The sequence below is a fragment of the Microcaecilia unicolor genome, chromosome 13, assembly GCF_901765095.1.
Source record: "Microcaecilia unicolor chromosome 13, aMicUni1.1, whole genome shotgun sequence".
Taxonomy (NCBI): Eukaryota; Metazoa; Chordata; class Amphibia; order Gymnophiona; family Siphonopidae; genus Microcaecilia; species Microcaecilia unicolor.
Window position 1 is genome coordinate 69858337 of NC_044043.1, and position 27072 is coordinate 69885408.

Genomic DNA, 27072 nt, shown 5'->3' on the forward strand with positions numbered 1-27072 from the left:
CCCTGGTTTTCAGCCATAATGGAAACCGAGGACGCCCATTTCAAAAACAACCAAATCCAAGCCCTTTGGTCACGGGAGGAGTCAGAAATCGTAGTGCACTGGTCCCCCTGACATGCCAGGACACCAACTGGGCACCCTAGGGGGCACTGCAGTGGACTTCACAAATTGCTCCCAGGTGCATAGCTCCCTTACCTTTGGTGCTGAGCCCCCCCAAACTGTACACCACTACCATAGCCCTAAGGGGTGAAGGGGGGCACCTACATGTGGGTACAGTGGGTTTTGGAGGGCTCATATTTACCACCACAAGTGTAACAGGTAGGGAGGGGATGGGCCTGGGTCTGCCTGCCTGAAGTGCACTGCACCCACTAAAACTGCTCCAGGGACCTGCATACTGCTGTCATGGAGCTGGGAATGACATTTGAGGCCAGCCAAAAAAAAAAATGTTAAGTTTTTTTTTTGGGTGGGAGGGGGTTGGTAACCACTGGGGGAGTAAGGGGAGGCATCCCCAATACCCTCCGGAGGTCATCTGGTCAGTTCGGGCACCTTTTCATGGCTTGGTCGCAAGAAAAAAATGGACCAAGTAAAGTTGGCCAAGTGCTCGTCAGGGACGCCCTTCTTTTTTCCATTATCGGCCAAGGACGCCCATCTCTTAATCATGCCCCAGTCCCACCTTCGCTATGGTGCCGACACGCCCCCATGAGCTTTGGTCATCCCCGCAACGGGAAGCAGTTGAGGACGCCCAAAATCGGCTTTCGATTATGCCGATTTGGGCGACCCTGAGAGAAGGACGCTCATGTCCCGATTTGTGTTAGAAGATGGGCGCCCTACTCTTTCGAAAATAAGCCTGAAAGTGTTCACGTGTTTCTGCTGTTAACACAGATTGTACAAATATTTGTGCTACTAATTACGGGAAAGCAATGGAGGGTACAAGGATTCCTCTAATAAGTGGCTGACAAAGCAAACATTTTTTAAGTTATCATAATAGAATGTTCATGCACAACACGGAAGGTATCCCTATCAGCTACTTATGCATTCAAGTGCTATAAAGCAAGCCAGTTTGTGTTAATTAGCCAAATGTAATTGAATGACAAGAAGCCCAGGATCCATAACTGATCTTTTAAACCAGTTCCTAGAAACATCCTGACTAGGAATTATTACCACTACTTAATTCTATAGCACTACTAGATATACACAACGTTGAACACCTGCATAAAAAGTTCCCTTCAATCTAGCCAAGACACAGACAACCAAAACATTTAAATTTAATATTTAAGAGGGCGCATGAATCCAACCCAGGAAGATTCTACTCTGCTGTGTTACATGCTTGGAACAAAGTGTAAAGTTAGGCACTGGTGACAGAAACAGGAACAGATAAAAGAAGCTTGGTCAAATAACAAAATTTGCAAAGTAGAGAGGAAGACAAGATAAACAGAAAAGGAGAAGTTGCAGAGTGAAGGTACTTGTACATGAGCAAAGAAGCTTCAACTGTATGTGGAAGCAAAAATGGATGTAATGTAGTGAACTGCAAAAGGGGTTACATGGTTGTAACGATACTAGAATAAAACAGGAGTAAAGCCTCTGCAACACTGATGAGAATAACACCTCTTCCCTAGGCCCACTGATCTCATCTCATGGTTTTCAGTATCATCTTTATGCTGATGACACCCAGCTATATCTCTCCACACCAGACATCACCGCGGAGACCCAGGCCAAGGTATCGGCCTGCTTATCCGACATTGCTGCCTGGATGTCCAACCACCACCTGAAGCTGAACATGTCCAAAACCGAGCTCCTCGTCTTTCCACCTAAACCCACTTCTCCTCTTCCTCCACTCTCTATCTCAGCTGATAACACCCTCATCCTCCCCGTCCCATCTGCCCGCAACCTCGGAGTCATCTTCGACTCCTCCCTCTCCTTCTCTGTGCATATCCAACAGACTGCCAAAACCTGTCGCTTCTTCCTCTTCAACATCAGCAAAATTCGCCCTTTCCTTTCTGAGCACACCACACGAACTCTCGTCCACGCTCTCATTACCTCTCGCCTTGACTACTGCAACTTACTCCTCACCGGCCTCCCACTTAGCCACCTATCCCCCCTTCAATCCGTTCAGAACGCTGCCGCATGTCTTATATTCCGCCAGAACCGATATATCACCCCTCTCCTCAAATCACTTCACTGGCTTCCGATCAGTTACCGCATACAATTCAAGCTTCTCCTCCTTACCTATAAATGCACCCGGTCTGCGGCTCCTCACTACCTCTCTACCCTCATCTCCCCCTATGTTCCCGCCCGTAACCTCCGCTCACAGGACAAATCCCTCCTTTCAGTACCCTTCTCCACCACTGCCAACTCCAGGCTCCGCTCATTCTGCCTTGCCTCACCCTATGCCTGGAACAATCTTCCTCAACCCCTACGCCAAGCCCCCTCCCTACCCATCTTCAAATCTCTGCTTAAAACTCACCTCTTCAATGCTGCTTTCGGCACCTAACCTTTCGAGAAATATAGTATGCCCTATCAGATCGACTCTACACTTGTCTTTTAGATTGTATACTTGTCTCTAGATTGTACACCTGTCTTTTAGATTGTAAGCTCCTTGAGCAGGGACTGTCCTTCCATGTTAAAATTGTACAGCGCTGCGTAACCCTAGTAGCGCTTTAGAAATGTTAAGTAGTAGTAGTAGTAGTAAGTGGTCCAAGGAAGAAGGACAGCCAATAGTAAGTTGAAATGAAACTTTACTGAAGACAAACCCAGACCCAACTCAGCCGAATTTCAGCACTTGCCTGCATCAGGGGTCTATAAAATATATAGACATACAAAACAATTAAAAACAAAGTAGTAAATAATGAGTTAATGAAATAAAATCACAAATTACATAAAAATGTAAAACACAAAGAAAACAAAAAGGGTTACCACCAAATTCTTCAAAATATAATAAATAACAATATCAACATAAAAGCTCCTGTAAATAAATCAAATCAAACAATTCCATCAGACAGTCACTAGGGGGCTCATTTTCAAAACAGAAAACGGCACAAAGCAGCAGAGGGACATTTTTTTTTTTTTTACAAAACATCCAAATTGCTATTTTCAAACCCATTTTTAAGATGCTTTTCTATGCAGTTCATATGCAGTGTCTCAAACTCACAAGAGGGCATGTTGGGGGTGGGATCTGGGCAGTTCCAAAACTTGAACGTTTTTCTGCCATAATGGAGCACAGCAAAAAAGTCCAGGTCTAAAAGTTAGACGATTTGGTCTAGACCTGTTTCAATCACAACTAAATCACAAAAAGGTGCTCTAAATGACCAGATAGTCACTGGAGGGATGAAAGCATGACTCCCCCCTTAATCCTCCAGTGGTCACTTACCCCCTTCCACCTCCCAAAGATGTGAAATAAACAGTACATATCAGCCTCTATGACCGCTTCAGTTATCATGATCACTCCTATTTGAGCAGCAAGCAGGTCTCTGGAGTAGCCTAGTGATCAGGGAACCCAGGCCCATATCCCACTCTAAGAACATAAGAATAGCCATACTGGGTCAGACCAATGGTCCATCTAACCCATTATCCTGCTTCCAACAGAGGCCAATCCAGGTCACAAGTACCTGGCAGAAATCCAATAAATAGCAATATTCCATGCTACCAATCCCAAGGCAAGCAGTGGCTTCCCCCATGTCCATCTCAAGAACAGACTATAGACTTTTCATCCAGGAACTTGTCCAAACCATTTTTAAACCTAGATACGCTAACCACTGTTACCACATTCTCTGGCAGCGAGTTCCAGAGCTTAACTATTCTTTTGACTGAAAAAATATTTCCTCCTATTTGTTTTAAAAGTATTTTCATGTAATTTCATCAATGGGCTCATTTTGCTCCTTAATGATCTAACGGTCTCACAGATTCTATAACAGGCTTTCTGCTTCTGATGTACCTGAAAAAGATGTTACTATGGGCCAGATGCACTAAACTTTAACGAGCCAATAACGAGCCATTAACGAACAAGTAGTAAACCATGGTATGCACTAAACAGTTTTTTCCGACGGCGGTAGCAGGTAACGAAAACGGAATACAAACGAGCAACTACCATTGTAACGTGGACGATTCGGGATGCACTAACCATACAGACGATTGCACTGACTCATTTACCACGATATATTTAACGTGTGGTCAGAGCTGTCAGTAAGGCCGGAGCTGTCATACAGACACGTCATTACACGTCCTTGTGGGTGTCCTTACCCCCCCCCCGCCCGAGGTCGTCGCTGCTCCCCTCTCCCCCCTGCATTAAAAAAATCGTGATTTTAGGCAACTCCGGCCCCCTCCCTCCCTTCCTCTCTCTCTTTCTAAACAGCTCCCGCCATCCTCCGCCCCATGCCCCGCCCCCCCTGAGGTCGTTGCCGCCGCTCCCCCCCACCGTCTTACCGGGCCCTCGCAGCGCCTCTCACCTCTGTGTGAAGGCGCTGCGACGGCAAGAACAGCTGATCCTCTTCGCTGAAGAGTCTTCGGACGTCCCTCCTTACGTCCAGGGCCCGCCCTCCTCTGACGTAAGTAATGAGGGCGGGCCCTGGACGAAAAGAGGGACGTCCGAAGACTCTTCAGAAAAGAGGATCAGCTGTTCTTGCCATTGCAGCGCCTTCACACAGAGGTGAGAGGCGCTGCGAGGGCCCAGTAAGGTGGAGAGGGGGCCCGGTGGAGGGGGGAGCGGCGGGGGCGGGGCACAGGGCGGAGGCTGGCGGGAGCTGTTTAGAAAGAGAGAGAGAAAGGAAGGAAGGGAGGGAGGGGGGCCAGGGCTGCTTAAAATCACGATTTTTTTTAATGCAGGGGGAGCAGGGAGCAGCGGCGACCTCGGGCGGGGAGGGGGGGGGGCAAAGGCCGTCCTTAAAGGACGTCTATAGGCACTTTTTTTTTAACGTACCGACACTTTACCGAAGGTATTCATGCATCCGACTTTTGAATACCGCACCGAACATTTCTGAGGTGTTTTTTTATTTAATTAAGCTTTTTAACAAACATAAATTTACAATTATGAGTGATAATACACTACTTGGAAATTATACATAATATAACAATAGAAATTCTTAAATTCAAGTATCACTATCTATCGACCACTAATTAAAGAAATAATCCAAGATACAAGATTATATACTTAATCTTAAAGAACATGTTTAAGGTAATACAAATAAATGATGCGCCTATCCCGGGTGTTCCCTCCATGTCTGTTAAACAGTGAACATATGGGGCTATACCACTACATTTACTTCTTCCCTACTTAGTAAAAATTCCTCCAATTGTTTAGGGTCAAAGAATTGAAACCGTTTAGATTGAAATACAATTCTACAAACACAAGGAAATTTCAATAGGAAGTTATCTCCTATTGAAAAAAGTTCTTGTGCGCAAAGCAGGGGGGAGCGGGGAGCAGCGGCGACCTCAAAGGACGTCTATAGGCACTTTTTTTTTTTTTTTAACGTACCGACACTTTACCGAAGGTATTCATGCATCCGACTTTTGAATACTGCACCAAACATTTCTGAGGTGTTTTTTTAGTGCATTCTTCGTTTTTTCAAATTCGGAGGTCATTTCGGGCACAGCGTAAGAAAAACGCGTCCAAGAGAAGGACGCCCATCACAAAATCTGAAGAAAAAACGTCCAAGTGCTCCTCAGGGATGTCCTTTTTTTTGCGTTAAGGACATCCAAGTGTTAGGCACTTGAAAGGACGTCCCTGACGAGCACTTGGACGTCTTTTTTTCTTCTGATTTTTGCGATGGGCATCCTCCTCTGCATGGGTCCTGCTCACAGCAGCCCCAACGAGAGGTGCAGACCCCCTGATAGGTTTTCCATGGTGCATGGGATCGGAAAACGGCTGTGCATATGCCTTGCATGCGCATTATAATACTAATTAGCTCATTATAATAACCTGTAGATCATTTGCTTTCCGTTTTCGTTAGCTGCTATTGTGACAGTAAAATGGCTCGGAGAACCCTTTTGTGCATGTCTTGTTTTACTACTTGCTCACTAGACTGGCTAGAACTGGATTAAAAACCACGTCGCTGGTTCCAAGATGGCGCTGTGACCGGACGCACCTGAGTTTGCTGCCGAAGAGACTCCGGTGTTCTCTGCTGATCTCGCTTCCTTTGAGGTCCCCTAGATGGGGAAACGAAGGGGAAAAGTCAGGGAGTATTCCTCGGCTCCCGGGGCGTCCATAGCGTTGCGACAGACGACCCTGCAGTTTCCTAGGCAGCAGCCGGGACCTCGGGGAACTTCGACCCCCTCTGCTGCTCTCGACGCGTCGGCGTCGATTGAGAGCGCTAACGGGGCTTCCCTGAGCCCTGTAGAGCGCATTGCTCCGCCTCAACCCGGAAGGGAATCACCGGCAGTCCAAGCAGGAACGGCGAACGGAGACGCTCAGCCTAACCTCCTCGAGGAAGGGTCTGTGGGGATAGAGCATGTTTCCCAACCTGGAGAAGAACATTTTCAAGCTGCCATACAGGTACTTCCACTGGATATCGTTTCAAAACTTTCCCAGATTGGCGACCAGGCTCAATCCCTTCCTGGAATTTCAGGTGCGGTAAGACCAGCAATTGTGACCTTAGAGTCACTATGGGACATGGTACATGATATTCAAATCTCCATGCAACCTACTTTAAAAAAGAATACTGAAAACATAAGAACTCTTTCTGAAGCTGCGCTACTCCAAGCACAGGTAGCTGCACAACAGGCCACTAAAATGGAAACTTTGAATATCAAATTACAAGAGATGGGAAGTTTAGAAAATGCCTTGGTTAAAGATAATATTTTCCTTCACAAACGGACCGAATACCTTGAAAATCAGATTCGCAGGTTTAACCTTAGGTTTCTAAACTTCCCTAAATCTCCGTTAATTTCACCTCTTGAAATGGTCAAGAAATATATTGTGGACATTCTTGGAATGGACAAAGACTCATTGCCCCCCATAACAAGGGCCTATTATATCTGGAACCCACAGGGAGATGGTCGAAATCTCCCAAGGGTGGGGGATGAAATGAATTTAACTTCATTCCTCGAGAGTTCCTTGGAGATAATTACGCAGAGGTCTACATTGCTTGCTACCTTTGTATTGGAGCCTGACCGCAATGCTATATTGAGACTTTCTTTAAGACACTTAGAAAACTTGTTTATGGGTTCAAAGGTTCGTGTTTTTCCTGACCTTTCAAGGCCTACTCAGGTTAGACGCAGGGCTTTTTTAGAACTGCGTTCTAAAGCGTTGGCCTTGGGGTTTAATTTTGTATTACGTTTTCCTTGTATTTGTAATCTGATGCTTGAGGGTAATCAGTTTCAATTTATAGACCCTAAACAGTTAAAGGAATTTCTTGATGCTAGAGTAGATATGAATCCTATGTGCCCCCCGTAAATAGCAGGCTGGGATCAGTAACCCCGAGATAAGCAAAAGGTGCCTTTTTTTTTTCTTTTTATTACAGTTAGTAATATAATTTCCTGTACCTTGGAACCAATTTCTTTAATTGTGGACGAACGGGCCTTAAATCCTATTCTTAGTTTTTTGTTATTTCCTTTTCAATGCCTAATGCATATACATAATTTGTTGTTAAATAATGATTAATACCAATAAAATAAAATAAAAAAAAAAAAACCACGTCGCTGGCTTGTTAAGTTTAGAGCATCTGGCCCTCACTAAGCTAAGGGTTCCTTATCTGCAAACAAAATAACCACTATTGGCAACTTGTCTCCTGTTAATAAGCAACTGCTAACTAATCAGTAAGTTTACTGACAGGCAGCAATAGCCGGAAAAAAAAGACAAAACAAAATCCCCAAAACAGCAGCAAAAAAGCAAAAGACAACAACATGTAACATGGCATACAAGTTAAAACCATTTAGTACAATGGGGGAAGTTATCAATGTGGGCTACCATTATGATGGACTATTTTACCACAAGTCATGCTATTTTAACACAGAGCTTCATTGTATGGAATCCTGTACTAAACTATCCCATCCAAACAATAGTCCACATTGATAATTTCCCCTTAGTTTCCAGCAGGGTTGTGGAGTCAGAGTCGGCAGCAATTTTGGGTACATTGAGTCGGAGTTGGCAAAATGTACCGACTCCGACTCCATTTGAATAAAGTACTTCTCTGCTGTGAATAAAGCTTAGTACCTAGTTGTTTCACTAGTGTGAAGTCCAGCTGAACTATTTTGCTGGAGAGCTTCCCTCTGCTCAGTCTCCCTTTGCATTTACCGACCTGCTGTAGAGCACCTCCTCTCTGACCCCACAGTGAACTTAAGCTCCAAGAGAAGATCATTCAGCACACACAGATAAGGCAGCAGAGAGACTCCACCCAACTTCTTCTCTCTCTGCAAGAAAAGCTTTATATTTTAGTGGAGGTGGCACACCATTCACAATGGCAAAAAGAATGTCAGGAAACATGACAAAGTCTGCTGTTTATGAACACTTTACAATATCAACAGATGGGAAACATTATGTATGTCAATGTATTATAGAAGATGATGATGGTGAAAAAGCGTGTGATGCAAAAATTAGCAGTTTCAGTGGTTATGAAAAAAATGCACCTACAAGAGCATCAAATTTAAAAAGACACTTGCAGCGTTTCCATCCTAAAGTGTTAGAAGTTGTGAATGAGAAAAATAGCAATGAAAACATTCCATCTACTTCAGGGTCAATAAAAGATCAGAAATCTACTGGAGGCCAGACACAACTATCAAGATTTTTACAGCTGACAAAGTTACCATAACAATGACACCAGAAAAATTCAAAAACCACATCATTGAAATGGCAGTAAAGAATAGTATACCACTATCTTTTTTTTTTCACAACCAGCCTTTTTAGGCTTAAATGGAGAAATGGCTAAAAAGCTTGGAGTTTCTCTGGAACGAGAAAGTATAAGGAAACTTATACTTGAAGAGGCCAAATGTAAGCAGGAAGAACTAAGAAAACGTCTGAAGGGATGTTTTGTCTTTATTAAAATGGATGCATGCACACGTCACAGAGTCAATTATTTTGTAATTAATGTTAGATTTGCTGATGAAAACAAAAAAACAATAACCTGGACATTAGGAGTAAAGGACACTCAGGCACATCATACCAGTGAGTATCTGCAGAAGTTAGTGGAAGGTGTTTTAGAAGATTTTGAAATTAAAAAGGAACACATTCTATGTATTGTAACTGATAATGCTTCAAATATATTAAGCACAATTGAAAAAATGAAGGAAGTTGATGAAGAAAGCAGCATACAAATATCAGAAGATGACAGTTCTGCAATTCAAGAAAGCTGTGAAAGTTTGGATGATATTGCTGAAGAAGCATCAAAGCTTATTACAATTCAACATATGCGTTGTGCTGTTCATACTCTGCAACTAGCAATAAGAGATGGATTGAAGGATTGTCATGCGGCTACACTAATTAGCAAGTTGAGGCAAGTAGCTGTTGCACCCAGGATCCCTAAAACAGATGCTATTCTGAAGAGACGTGCTGGAAAAGGAGCCATTTTGGATCAAGCAACGCGCTGGGGAAGCACTTACTTGATGATAAAGCGTTTGCTTTAACTAAAAGACTTTCTTGAAGAACTGGACAATGTAAATGTTTCATTAAAAGAAAACCAGTGGGCTCAAGTTACAGAATTAGAAAGGCTACTTTCTTACCCTTTTGCTGTTACCAAGAAGCTGCAATATGAAGATTTAACACCAGGCAAATTCTTCTTGGAATGGAAGGGCTTGATATATAGCCTTAACAAAAGTGGGGGGTTAATTGCTGATGGCATTGTATCTCTTCAATGAGGAAAAGAGAGGAGCTCTTGCTGGATAATCAAATTATCTTAGCTGCTATTTATGTTGATCCAATGAGCCAAATTTTGTTGAGCAGTGACCAAATTGCTACAGGAAAACAGGCACTCTATGACATAGCAGTTCGCATGAAAGGGTTGCTACCTGAAACTCATAAACCACTGGATGAAGCTAAAGCTATAAATACTGGTGGTAATGGTAACTCAGGTTCATCCTCTTCAAATGAAGAAGAGAATTTTCAAGCATATCTGGACAAAATGGAAGCTTCAAAAGCAAAGCGATGTTGGTTAAGCATGGAAAAGCAACCTGTAAATGTCCATATAAAGAAATTCATGCAAGAGTTTTTTAAAGGATTAAAAGAAGTGGAAAAGTTTGACCGCTCATCAAAACTGACTATAGAAAAAGCCATCATTGTTTATCCAGAGATTGTCAGTGATGCAGCTAGAACCGTAACAGCAATGCCACCCACCCAAGTCAGTGTTGAAAGACTGTTTTCAGCACTGAAAATAATCAAATCAGATTTAAGGGCTTCTATGAAGGAGGATCTGGCAGAAGCAATTCTGTTTCTAAGAACAATATATTAGTTAATTTTGGATTATGTTTAACAGCTATTCTACAGCTATATATGCCAAGTTTAAATAATATATAAGTTGTTTTAGGTTTTCCAAATGTTTTTGGTTTATGTAGGTTAACTTTGATTTTGTTCTAATTTCTAAAGGACGTTGTTCTAGAATTTCCAAAGGATGTGGTTGTTCCAGATTTTTATAATTGCTAATGCTATGATGACTTTATACTTGATAAAAAAACAATAAACATAACCTTGTTTTTTTATGTGTGTTTTTTGTTTAAACTTTAGGATTAATGAATATTTATAGTTTCTTTAATAAATAAAATAAAAAGTCACAATGACATAGATTTTAAACCCAAACATTAACATGCAGCCTTGCATGCTGCACTCTTTCGGTCAACATGCAAAAAAAAAAATACATATTAAAAACTGAGGAGTCGGAGTCAGAGTCGGAGGTACCATAAACTGAGGAGTCAGAGTCGAAGGATTTTTGTACCGACTCCACAGCCCTGGTTTCCAGAGAGCACTAATCAGCCTTGGGCCTGATTCAGATGCACTGAGCTAAAGTTCTATGATACTGGTTTCAGCCCAGCTTGGGTAGAAAAGTTAAGTCAGTACTTGGTCAGCAAAAACAAGCATACCTACAATAACTGGACCTCAAGCACAGCCATGAAATGTCTGCTGTGGAAGTCCTTACTTGAAACATTGTCCCAAAATAGTCAAAAAGAATCCCATGACACATAAAAATGTGAGTCTTAGCATAGCAGTCCAGCTGTGCACAAAATGACTACAACAAAACAATATCCATAAGAAAGGGTGTCCATTTTTTTCAAAAGCCTGTTTACATATATCGCTCATGGCAGCATTCATGCTATGCGTAACAGCTGCTACTGCATGCTGCCAAACATCCACCTTCCTTCCACTGACAGCTCACCCTTGGATAAATGTCATCACAACTACAGACTCACGGGCACCCCATGCATGGTTTCCAGCTCAAATATAATTTTTAACTAATTTTTCCACATTTCTACTGCCAACCTTTTTTTCGTTATGTTTTCTATGGGTTTTGTGATTGTCGCTTAGGTATAAATTTTAAATACTAATATTACAGACAGTAAGAGAAGTCGCCTCTTTCCAACTAACCTCGTTTCACCAACACTGTAGTTTAATATGTTTCCCAATAAGCTGCCATAGTACTCTGGGGTACTGAAGTTATCATGTGTGCCACAGAAAAGTAATCAGTGCTAAATGCTCAGAATCACGTATAGGAAAGGGAATGGGACATATATACCGCCTTTCTGTGGTTTTTCCAACTACATTCAAAGCGATTTACATATTACATACAGGTACTTATTTGTACCTGGGACAATAGAGGGTATGTCTCTGTCCTCTCAACACCTTCGTTTTAAAATGTAGAAACCATTTAGAGCATCCTGGGCTTTCCCAGCTGTTTTTCAGCCTGAGTTCTATCCATCTCTACTTTGCCTTCTTGAAGGACCACACATTTTTGTTAATATAAGTATATACTGAGTGCGAAAAGGTTGAGAAATACCAAGCTGGACTTACTAAGCCACAACTCATCCTTTATGTATCAAGAGGCAGTGTGCATTTCTTTATCTCAAAGTCCCGAGTACGACAGCCTGACTGGGCCTGTGCCCACAAGACCGGCTTTAAGATGACACCCACAAGCAAGACGTGACAACGGTGTTAACGGAAGTGAAATCAGATTCCTAATTTTGCCCAGGGACGGTGTAAAAGCCAGATCTGCGGGATCCTCGGGATCCTCCGGATCTAAGTACTACCTTAAGCGGTTGTTTGTTTTGACGGGCGCTCCTTTGTTTTGACGGCCGCAGCGATCACCGACTTTGTTTTGACGGCCGCAGCGATCACCGATCACCGGAAATACGAGGATCCCGCTGTATCCGGTGTTTACACCGTCCCCCTTTCCAAAACAGCAACTCAAAGCAGTACCATCTGGGACTGCAAGAGCACAGTCTTCCTTGGACTTAGGGTGATCGAATCCGGGAAGATCCCGAGGATCCCGCAGATCTGGCTTTTACACCGTCCCCCATGCACAGCACTGGAAACACAGACATGACTCAGATGTTTCTAACATAAAAAATGCACGTACATTATGAAGACAACACCACAAGCAGAACCCCTTTCTAATTTTTTGTGTTTTTTTTTTTTTTTTTAATAAACTTGAAGTTATTTTTACAAACTAATTTTTAAATATACTGTTACACAAACCTTAGACCTATCGCCTAACCTACGTTACCAGCCCTTCTAGTACCGGCGGTTTCGCGGGAACCCTTCCTCCTCTGTAAGTCGTCCCCATATCCCTGCACCTCTCTCCACAGAACACACGTAACCTACCCCAACAACAGAAGTGACTCCTGCCCTGCTGGTGCCTAGTACCTACGCCGTTTCCTTCCGTCGCCAGTGTCACCTGGGGGTTCTGCAAGCCCATCCAGGACCCGCTCTGCGTGTCGGGACTGCCCTCAGTATTGCCTGACAGGACAGCCGTGGCAAGCTGTAGGTTAGTTAGGCGGGCTCGCTCGGGACAGCCGCATGCTGCCACTCTCCTACTGCTGTCTAAAGCAAACGAACACGTGTACAATGACGCAGTAAAGGGTCCGTTAGTCTGATAAATTGCGGTATATAATTGATTAACAGGTTGAGTAATAAGTTACCGTCGGGTATTATGCTTTATGTGATAGAAGGCTGCACGTACAGTACAATTTTCTTTCATAAAAAAAATTAGAGGCAGTAACGATTTGCGGTTTAAAGATAGTGGAAAAGCTAATACCGATAGTGTAGTTTCCAAGTGTTTGATCATGCTAATTCACGTGTACCGTTCTGTATCCTGAAGTTTCCTTTAAGTATATTGTGAGCTCGTTATGTTTTTTGTTCTTTCCAACTCAATTGCTATAGAAAGAAATTATACATGAGGTGTGAAAAAGGTGTTTCTGGAGCAAAATAGTTATCTGAATTTAATGCAATGGGACCAAATTTGGCATGGGGAACAACTGCTGAAAAACAAACTAGCAGATCAATATAATATCCAAACAACTTTATTGAAGATACCGTATGTAAGACATGGGCATTTGTCTTACATACGGTATCTTCAATAAAGTTGTTTGGATACTATATTGATCTGCTAGTTTGTTTTCCACGTTGGATTTTGCAGATCACTTGCCTTGTTGTTTTCTGACAACTGGCGAAAAGACACATTAGAAACCGTTTACAAAGTTGGGGTTAAATTTGCAGTTATCGCGGAACTTTATCATGCGGTAACAGCAAATTTAACATGGCAACCATTGGCAGAGTTCCCAGCATTTATTATTTTAGGTGCCGCATTAAGGGGTTGTTTTACTAAACGGCAGTAGGCACTAATTTGTGCCTCCCATGTGCCAATGTGCACTACCATGGAGTGACTCATTATTGACATTTAGGGATGGAGAGTAGGCATGCCTGGCATTAAAAGCAGAGCTACACTGCCGCATGCCAACCGATTAGCACATGAGCCCTTTACGCCTACCAAATAAGTGTTGGTAAGAGCTCACGCTAATTAGGACATTTAGCACCTGTCCATTAATGAAAACAATGGAAATGCAGTCATTTTACAGCCATGTTAAAAGTGGCCTTATGACATGCCCCCTAATACATAAACCATTTAGCTTCAGATTCAATAAAAGTCATGCAAATTTGGGTGCGGATCCCAGATCAGCACCCAAAATAATTAGCTAATGGGCTCCAATGACAATTATTGGAGCTAACAAACATTTAATTGACACTTAATTATGATTTGGGCACCAACCTGGCTACACCCTATTCTGTGACACTGGGTGCCTAAATTGGATTGCACACATCTCAAAAGGGTGCATGTCCATGGGAGGGGCAGCTGAAAGGCTGGTGTAAATGCTCACGCCTAACTGTTGTTGGGCACGTAACTGCCCATGTAAGTGCTAGACATGTCCTTCTTAGGTTCACTTACCCTTGCAGTTGCATACACTGGGTTTTGTGTGCACAATTTGTAGAATGCCAACTAAGAGCAGTTACATATGTAACTGCAAATTAGTTCCAATTAGCACCAATTACACCCTATTACTACCGATTAGCAGCTAATTAAGGGGTCCTTTTACTAAGCTTCAGTAAAAGGGGGCTTACGCTAGCATCAGCGTGTGTTTTTGACATACGCTGAGGTCTGCTTTTACTGCAGCTGGTAAAAAGGCTGTCTTTTAAAAAAAAAAAAAATAGCTGTGCAGTAAGTGAAACACTGTAGGGTCATTTCAGGGGGAGCACTAGTGAGGTGGCGGTAAGGGCTCTTGCGCTAATCCAGCAATAACCAGGCAGTGTGCGGCACTGCCCGATTACTGTCATGTAAACACCAGCACTACAAAAATAGAAAATATTTTTATTGCGCCAAAAATGGTGCACGCTGGGGGTGGGAAACACCGTCAGCTGCTGCAGTAGCCCAGTGGTAGTTCCTGTTTAGTGCGCAGTAAGCCCGTGGTGGGCTTACTACAGCTTAGTAAAAGGGCCCCTAAGCAATTAAGTTACATGTGTAACATACTATTCTATAACCTACATGCTAAAGGGTTCTTTTATTAAGCTTACTGCAGCTTAAACAAGTTTACAGCACAATGCGCTGAGGCATCCTGCAGTAAGTTCCTAACCTGCTTCTTCTTTTCTTTTTTTTTCTGTGAAGGGGGCATGTCTGTAATAATCAGCGCTTGTACATTGTCATACACTAACTGCTTATCACAGGATTAGTGCATGAACCCCTACCGCCTACAAAATGGATGGCAGAGGGTTCTCACACACTAATTTCTGTTAATGGCTGCATACTAGCGGGAATATTAGTGCATGGCCATTAATTCAGAAAATAGAAAATAAGTCATTTTATTGCTGCGGTAGAGAGGTGTGGTAGCCATGTTAGTCCACTCTTAAAGGTTATCAATAGAAATCAAACAAAATAAAACATGGAAAAGAAAATAAGATATCTTTTTTATTGGACATAATACATTTCTTGATTAGCTTTCAAAGGTTGCCCTTCTTCGTTAGATCGGAAATAAGCAAATGTGGTAGCAGATAGTATATATAAGAGAAACATCAAAGCATTACTTTGACAGTCTGACAGAATAAACAGAGAAATACAACTTTATGGTTTATAATGGGCTAGAAAACCCAGATCCTTATTAAGTTCTGTCTGTTGGGTGTCAAAATAGTCAATCATTCTGACTTCAAAGGTCTTACGTTCTTGTATTGTTTTAAAGTTACCTTTCAGGATTCTTACTGTGAAATCTGCGGTAAAAAATGGCCTTAGCACATGAGAAAGACCTAAATAAGTACAAGCTACACCACTTTTTACCACCGCTTAGTAAATGGACCCCAAGTGTAAAATTGGGCATGCAAAATTATAGAATTAGGGGGCTAGTGACTGACATGTATAGTTTGGAAGTGGTTGCTATGTGTACTGTCAACTAGTGGTAAAGAAGCGGGGCAGTACCTGTTGCCATGGGATAGTGACACCCTGTGGTTAAAGTGTAAAAAATCCATCCTTTGAAATCTGTTGCCAATGACATCTAATGATTAGATGCATTATCACACTTGCGCTAGGGTTTAGTAAGCCACTAGCACGGCTGGCTGTGTGCTAATGCCAACACAGCCCATTCACTTTAAATGGGCTGTGTTGGCAATGCCACACGGCTCAGACCCCATTTGTTTCCTTTTATTATTCTTTCCAAGCCAACAGATTAAAAACATAAGAATTGTTATACTTGGTCAGAGCAAAAGTCCATCTAACCCAGAATCCTGCTTCCAACAAAGGCCAATCCAGGTCACAAGTACCTGGCAAAATCCCCCAAAGTAGCAAGATTTCATTCTACCAATCCCAAGGATAAAGCTGTGGCTTTAAGCAGGTCTATTTTACTAATGATTTATGGATTTACCTCCAGTAAGTTATCCACATTTTTTTTTAAATCAAGCTAAGTTAACTGCTTTTACCACAACCTCTAACAGAGCTTATTTCTCTGGACCCCTCCCCCACAGATGATTTTTTTCATTAGTTTCTCCCATTTGTCATTTTGCCCCAAGACAAACACTTTTGAACTTTAATGTACAATTTCTTTCCAGCATCCATTGGATTCAAAAGAATTAAAGACTACAACCTCTAAATCATCTCTAGAAGACTGCTTTCTCATTTGACACACCTAGGGTAGCCCTAATGCAATAAAAAGAAAGTAAAACCACAATTCAGAGTTGAAAAATAGAGGGGGAAAAATCATACAAAATGTTATGACTACTTTTGGTGGATGAATCACTAAAATATTCTATAACGGATCTGATTAGACCGGGACATGGCTAGATTAACACTATATTGGGCTCTGGACAAACAGAGATGTGTGGGCCTCTACCACAAACCCCTATTTACTTTATTATCTAAAAATTTATATCCTACACTATCTGTAGTTCCAGGCAGGGTACAAAAATACATATATAAGTTTAAAAAAACATGATATGCTCAAATAATACACATTTCAACATCACAATGACTGCTAACATTGTCTTGCTCACACAGCACAGCACATCACTATAAGCCTTGATGAAAGACCTTTTTATTTATTGCAACTTCCCCCATAGTCACACTCATTATTCCCCTGCCCTCCCACATTTCACCTCTAGAAGCAGCACAGGGAAAACTGCTAGGCTTACTTCTGGTGCAGTAGCAGAGAATGAGAGAGCATGGGAACTATGCAAACACATATTTGAACCATATGAAGTGGTCTAATGGTTAAAGAAGTGTACTGAGAACCAGGAAAGCTGAACAAGTCATTTTCACCCTCCACTGCTTTTGGTACAAACCAGGGATGCCAAGGGTGGATTGCCCCCAAAAGTGAGGTGTGCAGTTAATGTGACAGGGGCATAAATTTAGGAAGTTTTTAAGTGACAAAAAAGCTTCAGAAATAAGAGAATAAAAAGAAAATTGTTTCCCTAGGTACCTTTGAAAGGATATAGACAAAGTGGAGGCAGTCTATGCCGTTTTGAAAAGAATTTGACCAGGTAACAAAATAGCTTGGTAAATTTCCCAGGCTAAAAAAACTCCCTCCACTAATATTCACACAAGCATGTCTACTAGTGGACATCTCCATTCCAGTTCAAATTTTCAAAGGGAAACAGACAGTCCTCATCAAAGAAACATGTGCACTTTCTAATCAGGCACTGTTTAATTCTTCAGACACACATGCATGCACTTTTGCTCTTCAGGTGCTGTGCTCCTGCCTGTTGCTCATGTGCTCATTTAGTTTAAATTTTTTTTATATAGTCTTTTGAACTTTACAGAATGAAGCAGTTTACTAAAGGTAAGAAAAGAAAATACAGTATCATCAACATAGTGTCTGTTGGAGATCCAAGATAAACAGTAAAGGAGAGACGTACCTGCAGGTGTTCTGTGTCCCGTGGGTTTGTTTGGGCTCCTTGTGAGCATTAATGGGTAAGAAGAGAGCAAAGGTTCAAGGGCTTCCTCCAGCCTCTTTCTCCTCAATACCCCCGATGAGACAGGCAACACGGGAATGTTTCCTATCCACACCTGCTGCCTCTTTGCCCCTGTCTGTCATGGAAGCTTCAGATGGCAGTTTGAGCGGGGTCTTCCTGAGCCCCATTGAACATAGAGCACCTTCGCAACCAGGAAGTAGCTATGCATCGCCGAGAAGCCTCAGATGGGGGAAGAATTCGAAGCTCAAGGCGGGCAACCCATTGCAAATGCTGCTTCTACTTCGAGTGAAAACCAGCTTTTTGCAAAGAGAATCCTTGGAAAGGGAACTGTAAATTGACAAATTTTGAGCCAGGCCCCTCCTGATGGAAGTTGGATTCTGGTTAAACTTGCTGTAGTGACCTTGAGTCACTGTGGGACGCCTTAGGCAGCATGCATTCTTCCCTCTTGGATATCACTAGGCAGAACTCTAAGGACATAGTTATAATTTCTGATACAGCATCAGTTCAGGTACAAGCAACTGGCCAATTAGCCCAAGAATTGGAACATGCATGAAGGAAAGTTTAAAGGCACTCTCAATTAAGGATAAAAAATTTACTCAACAGTTGGAATATCAGGTTAGAAGACTTACTTTGAGATTACAATGTTAATATATATATTCCCACATCTCCATTTTTGCCTGCGATTGACATGTTTTGGTGGTGATCATTGCTCTTGAGCCTGACCATACTGTTTTAAAACTTTCTTTTCAACACTTAAGTTGCTACTTATGGGTTCAAACATTAGGGTATTTCCTCATTTGGCAAGACGAATACAAGGTGCAAAGCCTTCCTAGCCGTTAGACCTAGGATGCAGGCTTGGGAGGCTAACTTTGTGTTACAATTTCCTTGTATCTGCTTTGTTGTATTTAGGGGTAAGCAATTTCTTTTTTTTCTTTTCTTAATAGTATATTTCTTTACCATCTTGGATATTATTCCTTAGTACGTGGCCAAACTTGTTATGCATACTTGAGAAGTTATGATTTCTTTGTAACAGTTTGTTTCTGATTTTCTCAGATCCTGGTATTGATGTTTGCCTGTAATGTTAAATGATAAAACAAATTGGGGGGAACCCCCCCCCCCCCCAGCATAATGCCTGTTGATACTTTTCATTACCTGGGTGTTATTTTAGACTATTAATTTTCTGGGTGTCTAAATGGCAGATGACATTCAATGTAAGGAAGTGCAAAGTGATGCATATGGGAAAGAGGGAATCAAACTATAGCTACGTCATGCAAGGTTCAGCGTTAGAGTCATGGAACGAGAAAGGTACCTGGGAGTCATCATTGATGATACATTGAAATCTTCTGCTCAGTGTGCTGCTACGGCTAAGAAAGCAAATAGAATGTTAGGTATTATTAGGAAAGGGATGGAAAACAAAAATGAGGATATTATGCCACTGTATCGGTCCATGGTGCGACCGCACCTAGAGTATTGTGTTCAATTCTGGTCGCCGCACCTCAAAAAAGATATAGTGGAATTAGAAAAGGTGCAGAGAAGGGTGACAAAGATGATTAAGGGGATGGGATGACTTTCCTATGAGGAAAGGCTAAAGCGGCTGAGGCTCTTCAGCTTGGAGAAAAGGCGGCTGAGGGGTGATATGATAGAGGTATATAAAATAATGAGTGGAGTGGAAAAGATAGATATGGAGCGTCTGTTTACGCTTTCCAAAAATACTAGGACAAGGGGGCATGCAATGAAGCTGGAGTATGTGGTTAAGGCGGTTAGCTTAGCAGAGTTTAAGAAAGGTTTGGACGGCTTCCTGAACGAAAAGGCCATAGAATGTTATTAAAGGGACGTATGGAAAAATCCACTATTCCTGAGACAAGCAGTACAAAATGCTTTGCTCCATGGATCTTGTCAGGTGATTGTGACCTGGATTAGCCAATGTTGGAGACAGGGTGCTGGGCTAGATGGACCTTTGGTCTGACCCAGTGTGGCGATGCTTATGTCATGTCTTTTTGGAATGCAGGTATCAGCTGTAATTATGTTTGGGTTTTATGGACTAAGACAACTTTGATCAGTTCATGGTTATTTTGATATCAGTACTTTTCATTCACTTTTGCATACTTGTGTTACTCTCAGGTTATAATGTAATATTGTGTATGCTGGAACTTCAAGGTGTAAGTTGAAGAAAACTACAGAACTGTGCAGAATACAGCAATTCCTTTACCCGTTTACTAAGCCATGCGGCAATGCCCTGTATCCGCACTAGCATGGCTTCGTAAATGAGGGGGGTGATTAGTTGGATCATACAAGTGCACTGTTAAGCAAATTTCACTGATTAACAGTGGAATTTAGTGTAAACAGTGGAATTTAGTGTAAAGTATAAGTTCTCACTCTTGCAGTTCAGGCTCTGCACATTGGCTCTCCTCTGTATCTTGCTAGTCCCACTGCTCTCCTTGTTTATTTCGCTCTACATGATCAGCAGCTTGTTTTACCAAGACTACCGCTTGCACATTATGAATCAGCTTGTCATTGTGTATCATTTTCTGTTGTCCCACAATGTGGAATTGCCTTCTGCTGCCACTTCAAGCATGCACACACAAAGGCATTGGAAAGAATCATGAGTCAAGTGGCACCTGCTTTCTCCACTTGTCACAAATTCACTGTTTTCTAGTAAGGTTAGCTTTTGCTTATTGGGAGGGAACATTAATTTGTAAAAGCTAGTCAAGATATGTTAGTCCAAAATAGGTATCAACTTATTTTATTTTATTAACCTTTATTTCTATATATATATATGCAAGTAGATTTAAGACAGCAACCACATTACTTTATCTAGTACTTGAAATTAATGATTTAAATCAAATCCAGCCTACAACAAGACATTATCAAACAGGATGCAAAATTATTTTAATTTAAAATAAATTAACAGAAAATATTTATACAATAATAAAGTTAGACACTTACTTATATACATAATATAAATTTGATTAGAATACACAAAGAATACCATAAAGGTATACACAATATCCAGTGCTTCATAGTAAGAACTAAAAACTGGCCACATGCAACAGTTAAAAGCTGAATGTACAACATGTTTAAATACTGACTAGGCAGAAACTAAGTTTTTCTTCAGATTTAACCACAGAATCTTACAGAATTACCCTGCAGAATAAGAAAATGTTTCACTGCGTACACATCCCACATATCACTTTTCAGCATCAGTTTTTGTGCCATTGAAAAGTGTAAAAGTTTGAAGGATAAAAAAACAAACAAAAAAAACTCAGAATGCCTAACTACATCATCTTCCTGCTTTTTAGGACTGTTAACCCATGGAAAGAAAAATATACAGTGACAGTGCCTGGATGCACCAAGAAGTTCTCCTTATTTAAGGGTATGAGGACTGCCAAAAATATTTCCAAGCAAGAAAAGATCTGTTAGCCATCCATGTAATAAGTATCAATTAATGCATATTCCACTCATCACAATGTACATGCAGATAACGGGTACCCTTAAAGACCATGAGAATGTAAAGGTTAAACTGTACATTATAAATGCTTTTGAAGTATACTGATGGTTTTATAAAAAGGAGCTGCCTTAATTTAAAAGTACAATCTTGACGTACCTATTTTTAGCTACCTAATACAGTATATTTACAATACTTATGAATAACTCCATTAGTGACTTACAGTGTGTGTGTGTGTATATAACACATACATATACATACACACACAGTCATGTTCAAACCCTTAACTACCCAAACTTCACAGGCTTTATACACAGAAAGTAAGCAGATGCCTACAATAGAAATAACACTGTTCTTTGAGAAAATGTTATACATATTTACCAGATGTAGATCTAAAAATATTTAATAGCTAACACGTTAAATGCTTGTTGCTAAACTCACTGATATACCCTGAAAAATATTCAAAATTAAAGTTATTTCTCTTCCTAAAGGAAGAATTATCTAGTTTTTCTCACTTCCAGAACTGTTTCAAAATGAAGAAAAATGTTGTGCCAAGATTACCCTCCTCTCTAGAAGAGGTTCATATGCCTTTAGTATACAAAAGCACAAGCAAAATTACAGGATCTTTCAGAGGTTTGTGAACAGAAACTTTCATACTTGGGACTAGATCAACTAAAATGTGCTAATGCTTTCATATACAAAAGTAAACAGATCCTACTGCATACAATCAGACTTGCAGTAAATAACCCATGCAAATGTCCATTAGTGTGGGGTAATTCGGTTAGTTTCTTTAGTAGAACTAATCCTTGTTTTGTTTCTATCCCCAACACCTAAGCTAGGTCCAGATTGAGAAAAAAATTCTAAAATCAAAAAGCATTACCAAAAGCAGGCAGCTCAGAAAGTTACTAAAGGTACAGTTTCATATTACAGATATTCCATAATTCATATGCTTCTGAATTGATCCATGTTACTTACAGTGATTAAATACCAGATCTGCTATTCCTGAAATAAAATGTAATTTGCTTCCTCTGAAAACAAAGCTAGTTTACTCCCTTAATGTATATTGATTGCTGTTTCTGAATGAAATAAAATGTCACTATAAATATAGCTACCTTTTAAGAACATTCCATTTCTTAAGAATATCTGCTTGGATATTAATAATAATAAATTTAATAGAGCTACTCCTTCTTTGATAAAACTACACTGGTTGCAACTCCACACCTGTATTGCCTTTTAAAATTCCAGGTTTAATTTTCAAAATATTCAATGGCTCCAGTCCTGAATACCTGTTTTGTTTGTTCTCATTTCTTCTAATTGTAGGGCTATCCAGAGCTGAACAGTCTCCTTTAATTTCCCCTCTTTCTCAGTTATCTGTATCGGATGTGGTATGTAAATTGAAGACTATTTTTGATGCTTTGATTGGTTGGAAAGGAACCGTTTGAAACTGAATGTAGCAAAAAACACAATTGCTTTATGTTTGTGGAAGTTTATTGAGCGCTTTTCCTGAAACTGCATTAATATCAGGAGGTCTGTTAAAGTAGCTACCCAAGTATGTAGTTTGGGATTAATGTTTGATTTGCAACTCTCCTTTAAACCCCAGATTCAACAATTAGTGCGCAACTCTTATTTTAAGCTTCATCTTTTAAGTAAGTTGCTGAGACTTCTGCCAAAAATGGATTTAGTATGAATGGTTGAATCTGTGGTTTCGAGTGGCATTGATTATTGTTACATAGTATACCTGTTACTGGTAACAATTCAGCAGTCCGTTTATTATTTCATTTGCCAAAGTTTGAACATAACAGTATTTTTGAAAAGATATAAAATTTAAGCTATTTTTGTTATTACATAAAGTTTTGTGACTGGAATCTTCTATGCATTTGACACATGCTGTACAAAAAATGTACCACCTCGCCAGTTACGATCACTGACGTCTTGTGATCTTGTAAAGCCTGCTTTAAATCGAGTACGTCTGGACCTGACTAGAAGAAAGTTTTTTGATAACATGACCATCTTTATGGAATAAGTTACATATATATCTTACAAATGAAGGTCTAGAATAAACAAACGCCAACTGAAAGCACACTTGTTATGCGTGGCGTATTTTGGCCTGCAAATGTTACGTTGTGATCTATTGAGAGACCTGAACATTGTTTTGTTTTGTTTTTTCGTTTTTTGTGTGTACCAAGAAGAATTTGTATTGTGTATTTCTTTATGTGATATTACGTATGTTGCTTTTTGTAAGCCGCCATGGATAAGGGCTGGTTAAAAATAATAAAACCAATCCAATATTAGAAAGTATATTGTCTTATCGGGCTGTTCAAATTTGGTGTGCTACACCAAATGATCTGAAAACTATGGGCTCCTTTTACAAAGCCACGCTAGCACTTCCAATGCTGCAAATGCAAAGCCCAAAGGAACTGAATGGAGTTTGTTGCGTCTGCTGTGCCAGAATCACTAGTGCGGCTTTGTAAAAGGAGCACTCTGGTTTTTTTTTCAGAAAAGTTTAAAGACTTAACGAAAAGAGATAATATTTTTTTAAACACCTAGTTCACTCTTTTCTTTTAAAATCTGCTTTGAACCTTATTTAGGATTTATTTACCACCTTTTTGAAGGAATTATTGAGTGTTAGAGGTACGATATATATATATATATATATATATATATATATATATATGAAAGCTATATTCCACCAAGGCAATAGATTAGGTTTTACAAGTGAAACAAACCGACTGAACAAGTGTCCACCAAGTCTTTTAATAAAGACCTGCCCAATTCACTTAAACTAGCACAAAACCCTGTACAAAAAAAAAACAACAAAAAAAGATTTTTATGCATTTTCTGCTAACAGGTCAAGACAGCAACAGCTAAAGTTTTGGCAATTACCAGCCAGGTATTCTAAGCAGCAAAGTAAAAATGATTTTAAACTAGTGAAAATAGAACTCTTGAAAACTCCTCAGATGCATAAGAGCAATCCATATGCCTTAAATTTAATTATATAGGCAAAAGAATAAGCACAGTTGTTTGAGTACACTATAAGTATGATCCTTTGAAGAATTTTCATCAAAATAAATTGTTCTAAAGCCACTAGCCTTTAAAGTCACACATCAATCCCTTACAATAGAGCCGTTTTGTAAATCAGGACAAAAACACCAAAGTTGTTCTACACATAAAAGCCATCTCTGTAGGTTTGAGCACCCCCAATATTAAGTGCCTTCACTTTGTCCAAGGAGGGGTAACTTATCTGTTTAGCACCCTCAATCATTCTGAAAATGTTTCCTATGGCTCTCTGCACAAGTATTGTAGCTTGAGAAATGTGATGCCGTTGCCATATTTAAGCCTTCTTTTACTGCAAGCTAGCAGTAGGTAGTTTATTTTCTGACAACATGGCAAACAAAAAGTTTTTTTATTGGGCACTAGTGTAACAATTCCCAGGCATTAAGAAGGGTAGGGAAAGTAATTTTATAAACGGATGCCAGTATTTTGAAAAAGTGCTTGGTGGTGCAGTTCAGATAAATGTCTTAAGGATAAAAGTTTACATTCTTTAAATGATAATATGGAATAGATTTGCCCGTGCTAACAGCTTGATTATCCTCTGCCGATAAAACCGTGGCCCCACACTCTGCTAGAGCTTTCAGATACCAGTTGAGGATTTTCGGTGATTATACAAGTCACGGGCTCTTTCGTTCGATAAAATTGTCAGATCCCCTTTCTTTCCTCTTGCAAGGTGCAGAATGGAGGCTGGAAGGAAGGGTCAGGGAATACCATCTTTCCTCTGGCAGCACTGAGAGGGAGGCACATTCCAATCATACACGTAGGACAGCCGCAGTTTGATCTCCTCCTTGCACAGTTTGCCCTCCTTGGCCAAGGTCTGATGCTTCTCCAGCATGTCCTCGATGCTCTGCTTGTGGGTGACTATGTACTTGTTGCTGCAGCCCCGGGACTTGTACTCCGTGTCGAAGCGTGGGTCGTGCACCCTCTGCAGGTCCAAGGGCCCTAGCCAGGCCCCCACCGACACGTCTTCGCTCTGCCAAACGGCCAGGTAATCGCGGCTCATCCGCAAGTAGTGCACCAAATCCCAAGACAGCACGTAGCCGCCGCCTAGGGCGTAGGGTAGGTAGTAGTCGCACAGCACCCAGGCGCTCTCTTTCCACTTGCCACCCGCCTTCACCCGGCCTCGGCCGGAGAAGAAGCCCCAGTAGAGGCGGCGAGCCTCCTTGGTCCGCAGCTCGTCCAGCAGCACGTCCAGGCGCGCGAAGGTGTCGTCGTCGGCCTTGAAGACGAACTTGAAGTCCAGGTGGCGGTCGAGCCAGGCGTAGGCGTGCAGCAGCTTGGCCGTCAGGTTCTCGTAGGAGTCTCGCAGCTCTGGCAACAGCAACAGGTCCCGGTGGCGGCTCTGCTCCAGCTCCAGGCTCTGCGCGTCCTCTCGGGCCAGGCCGGCCGTGCCCACCACGAAGCGGCACCAGAGGCCCGGCGTGTGGGCGGCGGACAGCCAGGTGCTGCGGATGATGCTGCGGCGCTCGGCGTACTTGGGCCCACTCACGACCACTACGACTAGGAAGGCGGTCTCGGTCTTGTCTCGCCGCGGCGCCGAGTCTCCGGCTTCCCGCTGCAGGGGTAGGCCCGGGCCCGAGGGCCGCAGGTTCTCCGACGTGCACTTGGCCAGGTAGAGAAGGGCCACGGCGAAGAGGGACAGGCCGCCCAGGCCCAGCGCCGTTTTGTGGCGGCAGACCAAGCGCAGCAGGTTCATGCTAAATCGCAGGCCCCCCTCCCCCGAATGGGAAGGTTAGCAATTAAAACGGGGACGGAGCAGCGCGCGCCCGCACTAAAAATAAATATAGGGGGGAGGGGGAGGTGCTCCAACTGTTTCCCCAACTAACGTTCTTTCACTTTTCCTCGTGCATTGTCCCCCTCGCGCCCGACTGCAGGGGGCTCGCGCACAGTAAAGAGGAGGGGGGGGGCTCGGACCGCGCACAGGTGTCGCCCCACACTCTCAATTCATAAAGCTGCTGCGCCGCCAGGAGCCAGTGGCGGGTCCGCAGGCCGGCATGGCGCTCCCATCACACACATTCCTCCCATCCTTCTTTAATCAAAGATATACAGATGTAAAAAATGCAGCTCAGCTCATCCCTCCCTCTCTTCACACCCGGCATTCACAACTTGCACTCGGTCATTTGCAATGCCACGCCTCTCCCTACCGGTATTGGTAAAGCAGTCGGCCTTACATTCTCTCTGATTTATTTTCTGAAAGCACGTGGCCCTGCCCACTAGCTTGGGATTGGCAGAGGCTTAGTGTGTTGGAGTTGGTACGTCAGTGCAGGCTGAAGTTTGTCTCAGAAGAACCAGTTTACTCAGTTCCGGGGACAGTTTTCGTTCAGGTCTGGCTACTTACATCACAATACAAGGGATTATTTACTAATGGGTAGCCTGCACTATCTGCCATAGCATCAGAAGCATAGTAACATAGTAGATGACGGCAGAAAAAGACCTGCACGGTCCATCCAGTCTGCCCAACAAGATAAACTCATATGTGCTACTTTTTTTGTATTCCTTACCTTGATTTGTATCTGTCATTTTCAGGGCACAGACCGTATAAGTCTGCCCAGCACTATCCCCGCCTCCCACCACCGGCTCTGCCACCCAATCTCGGCTAAGCTGCTGAGGATCCATTCCTTCGGAACAGGATTCCTTTATGTTTATCCCATGCATGTTTGAATTCCGTTACCATTTTCCTCTCCACCACCTCCCGTGGGAGAGCATTCCAAGCATCCACCACTCTCTC

General features: G+C 41.9%; 2 protein-coding genes across 4 annotated transcripts in view; both read right to left on the bottom strand.

Moving 5' to 3' along the window:
* Positions 1–12831, bottom strand: part of SDF4 (stromal cell derived factor 4) — a 68582-nt gene extending 55751 nt beyond the window's left edge. Inside the window, exon 1 of one of the 3 annotated variants that reach the window (XM_030185808.1) lies at positions 12728–12831. The gene's annotated coding sequence lies outside the window, so the exon portion shown is untranslated. Of the gene's footprint in view, positions 1–8225; positions 8261–12601; positions 12668–12727 lie in introns of those variants that run through there. The other 2 variants (XM_030185809.1, XM_030185810.1) reach the window with 2 other exon arrangements.
* Positions 12832–23969: 11138 nt separating this feature from the next.
* B3GALT6 (beta-1,3-galactosyltransferase 6) lies at positions 23970–26454 on the bottom strand. Its single transcript, XM_030222608.1, has one exon. It carries the CDS (start codon positions 26038–26040, stop codon positions 25045–25047), a length of 996 nt encoding a protein of 331 aa, XP_030078468.1. The 5' UTR covers positions 26041–26454; the 3' UTR covers positions 23970–25044.
* Positions 26455–27072: the final 618 nt, after the last annotated feature.

What these genes read in the sequence shown, in the direction of transcription:
- B3GALT6 (XM_030222608.1), bottom strand. Translation starts at nt 26,040, where the DNA reads ATGAACCTGCTGCGCTTGGTCTGCCGCCACAAAACGGCGCTGGGCCTG.